The 8742-nt window shown below is 54.0% G+C and overlaps 1 protein-coding gene across 1 annotated transcript; it reads right to left on the bottom strand.

Moving 5' to 3' along the window:
- Nucleotides 1–589: 589 nt before the first annotated feature.
- On the bottom strand, nt 590–1405 carry UBXN10 (UBX domain protein 10; the record flags this gene model as incomplete). The annotated part of the gene is made up of 1 exon (XM_080801909.1): nt 590–1405. The coding sequence occupies one exon, from the start codon at nt 1403–1405 to the stop codon at nt 590–592; it is 816 nt and encodes a 271-aa protein (XP_080658035.1).
- Nucleotides 1406–8742: the final 7337 nt, after the last annotated feature.

Genomic DNA, 8742 nt, shown 5'->3' on the forward strand with positions numbered 1-8742 from the left:
AAAGACCTGTTCTCTCCTCTGAAGCCACATCACACATACTGTAATCCCCAAGAAACTCTAGCCGCCCGAGCCCAGCAAAGAGGCTGCTTCCAAGATAGTGTCAACTGCCTGTTTCTTAAAGATGTTTGCAAGAAATACAAATGCCAGTTCGACATTTCCTGAGCCCTGGTTATTTACCAGACTTGAATCCTCTCTGGGAAGTATTTAATCCTGCATCAAATACAGAAAGGCAAACCATTGGCTTCAAGAGAGGGAGAGTTCATTTGTAAAGGCAAGCGGGTGCTCCAGAAAGGACCCAGACCTCGGGGAAGGGGGAGACCTGGTCACGGTGGTTTCAGGAACAGCCCTGGTAACTTGCCAGTTCACTCCAGTGCTGGAGGGAATTTAACAACTGGAAGAGAACCTTCTCGGTGTGCTTGGCGCATGTGCAAATTTCACTCCTGCAGAGGAGAGGCTGTGAAGGTGGGTCGCAAGGATCACAGCCGCCCCGGGTTCACTCGGCACTTGGGACTGAGCTGCCTGGAAGGCCACAGCAGCCAAGCGTGCTCCTTGCTCAGAGACCCAGGACCCCAGCTAGGGGGCTGGGGACTCAGGGCTCCCCCACCCCTTCTTCCTGAGAGATGCCCAGCACCGACTTGTGGGGGATTTTGCACTCCTGCAGGGATCTGGTGAGGTCAGAGAACCGTCTCCTGGGCACTTCCATGGTTTCAATGCTGCAGGGCTGGTAGCTGGCCTGGTTCTTGTCCTCGGCCACAGCGACAACCGTCTGTAAGGCGTCGGTGGGCCGGAAATGGTGAACGAACCTTCGGCCCGATGGTGACCTGACGGCCAGCAGCAGCCTGGGCTCTCGATCTGACGGCTCCTCCGGGTCCCCCGCCCTGGGGGAGGTCTGTCTCCTGGTCCTGACGACGACTTTCCTCTCTGGGGAGCAAGCTGGAGCTCTGGGCTCTTCTTCACTCGTCTTCATGGTGCCGCTCAGCTGCAGAGAGCCGGCCTGTTTCACCACTGTTTCCACAGACCCCTCCTCCAGGGTCCTCCTGTTGATGGAAGGGAGGACTGGGTATTTATTGAGGGAGGAGGAAGCGCCAGCCGGCACCTGCTGCAGCAGCTCGGGGATCTCGCCGGGAGCTCCCTGGTTTGGAGACCTGGGTGCGCAGGCTCCCGGCCTCTGGCCGCCGGGTGGCTCGCAGGGGATGGCTGGAGGCAGGGAGGCCAGCGCGCGGTGAGGACCCGGCTCTGTGCCCTGCGGTCTGTGCGGGCTCGGCCGCGTCCGTCCCTTGGCGGACTTGGGCCTGAGGACGTGCATGTTCGCCGAGTCTGGCTGCCAGATGAAGCCGTCAGCGGCCGTGCCGCCTGCAGTGCTGTGTTCAGGGGGGGCTATGTTCACAGGGGCCTCGGTGGCCATGGCTTCTCAAGACCCCTAAGGAAGCAGGAGAGAAGAGAAGCCATGGGTTATACTTCCCGGGACTCCCGCCTCCAAGCCGGTCACCCCCGGGGCCAGAATCAGTGCCAACTGGCCGGGAGTCTGGGGCTTGTCTCTGGATTTCCGGCGTGGGCGAGGGGCACCGGGTGCCACACATTCCTTCACAACCTCAGTCATTTCAACCACTCGGAAAAATCAGTGAACCAAGAGTGAGGGGAGACAGGTGTCAAGCCCACCAGTAAAGAGATATTTTCAATGAGGAATAATTGCCATGAGGAAAATAAACAAAATAGGCACCAGCGAGTGACTTGGTTTGGGGGTGGGGGTGGATGCTTATTCTTTTGGGTTCAGGGAGGGGGCACCGTTGCTGATCTCAGCCCTTTGGCCAGAACTCACAGGGAGGAACACAGGTTCTAGACCAGGGGTCAGCAAACCTTTTCTGTAAATGGCCAGATAGCCAATATTTTCAGTTTTGCCAGCCACGGGGTCTGTCACACAACTCCACAACTCTGCCCGCGGGGTGTGACAGCCACCACAGACAGCAGGTGAATGAACGGGGGTGGCTGTGTGCCCATATGTCTTCGTTTGTGGACACTGACACTTGAATTTCGTATCACTTTCATGGGGATCAAAAGATTCCTCTTCTTTCCATTTTCCCCCCAACCATTAGAAGGTACAAAATCTATTCTTAGCCCACAAGCCACACAAAACTGGCAGTGGGCCATCGTGTACCAAACCGGGTCTTAGACCAGCTCCATAGGGGACGCTGGGCACGAGGTCATCCCACAGGTGTAGGAACCAGATCACTTGCTCTGTGCTCACAAAGCCACCTATTGGCAGAGTCTGGACTTGAACCCAGGTCTTGTGACCCCCGGTCCTGTTCTGGAGGGCCGGGCTTCACATTCTGTCTTCCTAGCTACCTGGAGAACCCTCTGAGGGCCTCTGTATGTGCGTCTCCCCCTGGGGGTGCTCGTGCATGCTAGCAAAGTCCCACAGAAGCCCCGGGTTCCCAAGCTCAGGAGGAGGTGTGGGCACTTCTCTGTGCAGGCCCCAATGGCCAGATCAAGTCTCCTTCTCCCCTCCTCACCATCTTGGTGGCCCCTTCATTAACCCGGTTGCCACCACCTCCCCCTTCCAGGCCCTGGTGACATCCTTTCCCGGACACTGCAGGGCGTCTCGGGCTCCCCCCACCCTGGAATCCTGACCACCACCGCATAGGCTGACCAGGTGTCTCCTTGCCCTCGAAAGACCTTCTGGTAATTTCCCCGAGCCTCACAGTCCCCAAGGAGCAGCACGTCTGAGTGCAAAGGAACCAGGACCTGATGTCCTAAGTCCTGGTTTCTACTGCAGGCTCTGCCGGGAGTTAGCTGAGCAACCATGGGACCGTCATTCTACCTTCCTGATACATCCCTTTCCTCACCTATAGAATTAGCCATAGGGCCCTGAAGACATTATTTAAATACCTCTAAGGTCAGTCCCTTTTTCCGCAACAGGAAGACGGTAATACGAAATCACGTAACCGTGGCCATAAACACCGGGCTCGGGGCATGGGTAGTCAAGGCTTAAGAAGAGGTAAGGTTCTTCTGCTTTTGTGTTTGGTTTTCTGTTTGCTTAGTGCTTTCTATTCTTTTAGGTCCAAAAACTTTACCTGTTGCTGCAGAGTTTTTTCCTCCAGGGGGCCCTCGGTGGTTCTGCTCCTAGCCACCTCTAACCAGCAGGACAAACCCTGGAACGTGCCTGCCCCGCCCACTGCCCAGAAATGCCGGAAGGTTGATTTCAACTGCCCGTGAACTTGGCTCAAAAATGCAAAATCATGTTTTCCTAAGAAATGCCTTCTGACGTCCCACTTTAATTGCATCCTTACCTCCAACCAGCTTACACCAAGCTACCTTCGTCCCACAGTCCTGAGCAATGCAATTCCAGCCCCGTAGCCTTGCATTCTAACCTTATCGTTCTGTGCCTTTACCCATGTTGCCAGATATTAGAAAGTATCCTCTTCCTCTCCATTAAAACCATACCCAAACAAGACACAGTCTTCCCCTATATCCGCCAGGCACTAGCCAGTTCGAAAGCTATCCTCCCTTTCTTAACTTAAAGGCCTCTATGTTTGCTCCCTTCTGTCCACAGACTGGGTCTTTCCACACTTCCCATCTTCTACTTCTCGCTAGGCTTTCACACCCAATCTGGCTGCTGGGAGTTCAGGAACCTTCTCCTTGGCATGAAAAAAAGCCGGCCTGTCTCCTTGTTAATTTAATCTGTTTTCTGATCAACTGTGAAGAATGTGGTTTTTCCCCTGTTGGCTGAGTTCTAAAGTCTTTCACTTGTAATTAAGCAGCTCTGCACTTTAACTCAGGGTGACACGAGAAGGTCGTGATTGTCCAACTGTTCTGCCAAAGATAAGCACAATTTGGGAACCAGCTCCCCTTCTCGGTCCTCCCTCCCCCCTCCAGCAATGGCTATTAATTTGCCACAGCTTCTACAGAATTATCACAGACTTGGCTTCTAACTCCCACACATGCCTCAGGAAGGTTTAACTGTCAGTAAGTTTGGTAACTTAGAAACCTCTTCCTTAACAACTTTGATGAGGAAAGTCATGTGTTCTCGCAGGCTCTCTGCTGGATTATTTTTAACAGTAAAACTTGACTATGTGCATGCACTTTCTATACCTTTTGGTACTATATAATTATCCATGTTCAGGGGGTGTCATATTCAAGACACCCTGGTCATAAGATAACATGACTGCGAGCTATCTCAGAGAAAAAAACCTCAATTATGACTAATTCCTATAAGCCCACTCATGGTTATTTAGAGACTAACACCTCCTTCAGGTAAAACCGTTCCATCGAACCTGCTTTCATAACCCACTGCCTCCTCCCGAGCGCAGGGACCATCTGTTACACGGAGGGAACACCAACTCTCCCCAGCATCTATCCCATAGAAAGGGGAAGCTGGGGAGGTGGTGGTGGGGAACAGGTGTTTAAGGACCTGGGCCAACCATGCTTTTGTATCTACACCTTGGGTCCCGAACCCTGTCCACTCCTCTGGGTCTGGGAAGGCTTGGGCAGTGCTCATCATTACCTCCCGCTTAGCTCATTTCCCCACTTCTAGTCCTGGCAGATGTTCAACCACAAAGTGATTTGACAAGATCTTGGTGTAGGCATCCATCAAGCCACCAACCAAATAGGCAAGTGGCCTGTTTGCTTAAACAGAATAGCTACACCCCAGAGGCCTGCTAGGAGTCAGGAAACAAACATCAGTAACGGTTTCCAGGGAACTGCCAAAAGGGCAGGTACCCATTGCTTAAGATGAATTGTCCAATCGACTGGAAAGGAAGAACATTGGACAGGAAAGGTGGAGGCCATATTCCTGCTTTCCAAAGGAGCCCACCTCTCAGCACAGGGTCAGACCATCCCCCTTCACTGGCAACCCAAATCTAAACCCACAGCAAATGCAGTAAAATACACCCACCCACGTACCATCTGCTGGTATATACCGAGCATGCATACATTTGAATTGGTCTTTTAAAAATGTTTATCAGTTAATACTATCCCCTGCCAACAACCCCACTACCCCCCAGCCCCAGTCCACCACCCCCGCTCTGTGAGGCTTTCAAGATGAAAGCACTCAGAGGAATCAACAGGAGATGGTAGTTGGCCTGAGCAGGAGAAAACTTTGGTACCATTCCCAGTTCTACCCCCGGCTAAATGATTAGAATGCACTGTCCCACGCAGAGTGCAGAGTGCCACGTTTACAAGGGGGAGTGGAGAAATTGGACCACAAGCCACCAAGTGATCAAAGGTTTGGAAAAGGCAGTGGGGATGGTTGCAAGAGCAGCGTGGGGGAGGGGGTAGGAGGAGGAGGAGAGCTTAATGATTTCCAAGTAGGGACAGCTCTAAAAGGAAAGGAGCTGAGCTGGCACAGCAGAAGCAGACATTTGGGGGAGGGGCAAGAAAGAACGTCTAGAAAGTGAGCGGTGCCTTGGGTGAAAGCGCATGGGTCTGGGGGAGGAGTGCAGGACGTCCTTTGGTCCCCGTGGGTCTGTCCGTGTCCCAGTCCGTACTGCCCAGCCAGGAGCGCATGGCCCGGCGGTTTCCCAGCCCCCTCGGCTTCCGCGGAGCCCGGGAGCTGTCCCATCCGGCAACGGTGAGCTGGGCCGGGCTGGCTGGCTTTGCCCCGGAGGGGCCGCTTCTCCCCGGGACCCCTCCTGTCCCCCGGGGGCGGCCGGTCCCAGGGCGGCGGGCGCGCTCACCTCGCCGCTGCTCCATCCGCCCCGCAGTCGCCTGGCTCAGTCCGGCTGGTAAACAGCCGGTGTCTCCGGGGCAACGGGCTGGAGGGGGCCACGTGCTTCCGGTTGGTGGGGCACCCCGCCCGCCCCAGGGGCGCGCCGGTGGGGGGCCTCCTGGGTCCTCTCCTGGGCGGGGCTGGGGAGCATCGTGGGCTGTGACCTGGGGGCAGGCCCCAACCCGCTCAGTGTCCCCGGTTTGGGGAGAGGCCGCTGGACTGATTCCCCGGGCACCCTCCAGGCTCAGTGGTTGGTTCTAGGGCTTGTGTTGAGTTGGGGCCTCTCTCAGCCTTGTCTGCTCTCAGGGCAATGTCTTTAACACCAACCCCACACTCCCCGCCGCTTCGGGACCCTTGGCATCAACTACATCCGCCCCGTTTTGCCTCCCCTAACCACGATCCCTGTACTTCCAGCAACCCCATCCACCTCCACCCCATTTGTCTTTCAAGTGGAAACCGCAGCCCATTGCCCTTTACGCTTTCTCACTGCCCCCGCCCCCCAAACCAGCTTCTTTCCCGCCCTGACCAGCCCACAGTCCCGCACCCAGGCCATTCCCTTTGGAGAATCCCCCACACCCGTGTCCCGCTGCCACTCCGTCCCTCCCACCTGATGAAACTCCATCAGTCCACTTACACCCAGAGGCTGAAGACACCTTGACCAGCCGCAGACCTTGGCATAATTTATGGAAAGGTGTGGTCTCCAACATCTACTGGACCCTTAACCCCAGGCAGAAATCCTCCCACTTCCCCCGGTTCAGTTCTGTCTCCTCTCTCCTTTGGTGGTTATTTCAAACCTTGTCCTCTCTCCTGAAACCTCTCCTCTCCCCCCTGCCCCTCCTCCAAAGCAGAAGAATCCTTACTTCCCTCTTCAGAGACAAAAGAGAAGCCATCCTATCGAAGCCTTGTTAGTATTCTGTCATCACACTACACACTTGCCTGCTTTCCTCCATCCCTCCTACTCGAATGGGAGGGGACATGTCCTCTGTCTCTGTCCAAGACCTACTGCTCCTTCAACAGCCCCGAAGCCAGTTCCCTGCCAAAGGCCACACACATACACTCCAGACCTTTGCTCCTGCTATCCCTGATGCCTGGAAGATTTTTCTCCATCCTCCCCAAATTTTGCCTCCTCTCTTCCTTTGCCTAATGCCCATGTAGCGTTCAGATCCCAACTTGTATGGATGAAGGCTTTCTTCCAAAATGGAATTAACATAGCTTCAGAAGGAGCTCTTACTGGACTACTATTGTGTGCCAGGCACAGTTCTAGACTCTTGGAATATGCAGATGAATAATTTCATGACTATATTATTGGAAGGTAATGTTAGTAGACAAAAACCAAATTATCACGGGAAAGAATCAGGGTATCCTAGCATTGTGGCCAGATATCTGCTGTCTTGTGTGTCCTGTACACACGGACATGGGATTGCGCTAGGGCACAACTGTGACCCTCCTCTAAGATGGTCACAGTCTGGTTGAGGAGGCGTGTCACATGCCCCTCAGGAGTTATAAATCATATTGTTTGAGCCAAGAATGGAAGAGCGGGCAGGGGTTGGACGTGGTTATGTGCCCCTGACACTGACAGGAAGGTCTTTGGGCCCCAGGAGGAGGGGATCATTTCAGCAGTGAGGTTCCCTTCTGTCTCAGGAAAGCTGTGCCTGACCTGTGGGAGCTGCGGGTGGGCCATGCCACCTGCTGGGGTCGCCTCCTCCCCGGCCCTGGACATCCAGGGTGGCACCTGGGGCCCCAAGGAGGTGCAGGAGGTGACCATCTTAGGAGCCATTGGCTTCGCAGCTCTGTGCTGGGTGGCTTCTTTCTTGTAAATGATTCTGTCAGAAATATCTAAGCAATGCTCTTCAGGCCTTTGACGCCCACCCAAAAAGGATTAAAGTAGATTCTTCATCAGCTATTTTAATAGCACCTAAGGATTATGCAATCTTTTGGAAAATCAAATCCGCTTCTCCCCCTACCATGTGTGTGTGTGTGTGTCCCTACGTGGGCACGCAACAAAATGGGGCTGATGCCTGGGGTCTGTTTAATATTCAGCAGGACGTGTCCTTTGCTTCCCAGTGCTATGTAACACACAGTGCCGGGGGAAACTGGAAAGAAGGAAAGAGAGCCCACCCACCAATGGCTGTGCCTTCCTGCTCTTTAAAGAGAGCGCTGACTTTGCCACCTTTGTCTCCCCTTTCATTAAAGAACACGTCTTCAAAAGACGAACCCTATAAGGCCTGGTCTCTGACACGCGTGCAAAATGGATTCGCAGTAAACGTGGCCAGAGGCACCTGCTCTGCCAGGTTCAAAGTGGGACCACCCTCCTTCCCAGCTGTGGTTTCCTTACTCCCCGGTTTTCTCCATGGGTTCCAACCAGCTCATTCCCCAAACGGGCCTTTGGTCTTCTCATCTCTAGGGCCGTTACTCATGCCTGCCCCACCCTGCTTCCTTCCTCGAAGTCAATCCAAATTTACTGATCCTCCAAGGCCCCTGTGAAAAAGTCATCTCTTTCATGGAGGGCTTTCCTGACCACCTCCTCCCCAAACCCAAACTACATGGGCTTTTGCTGATCCCTTTTGGTCCAGTGGAACGTGCCCAAGATGGCGCCACCCACCCTTACCTGGTCAGTTCCTCCAATCTTCAGTGCTTTCTTCCAGAAAGGCATCATTGGCCTCCTTTGCAAAAACAAAACAAAACAAAAACAAAAACAAACAAACAAAAAAACAACTGACCCTTGGGGTCCCTCAAGTTCTTGAGTGGCAGAGCTGTTCCAGAACTCCAATCTGGCTGATTCCACTCTGTACTCCAGAGCCCGCTCCCAGCCCGGCATTGCCACATGGCACCTTTGCCTATACCCGCCTATTGCACTGGTCGTGAGGTGGTGGACATGGCCCCTGGAATCCAGGCTTGAGTTTAAATCCCGGCCCCACTGCTTGTTAGCTTGCTAGAGACCTTGGGTCGCTGATTAGTGTTCTCTGGACCTTGGTTTCTAACTCTGTAGAATGTAGATGGTTAAGAATGGGAGTGCGTTGGGTGTGAAATCAGATGCT

This window comes from Martes martes, assembly GCF_963455335.1.
Source record: "Martes martes genome assembly, chromosome: 4".
Taxonomy (NCBI): Eukaryota; Metazoa; Chordata; class Mammalia; order Carnivora; family Mustelidae; genus Martes; species Martes martes.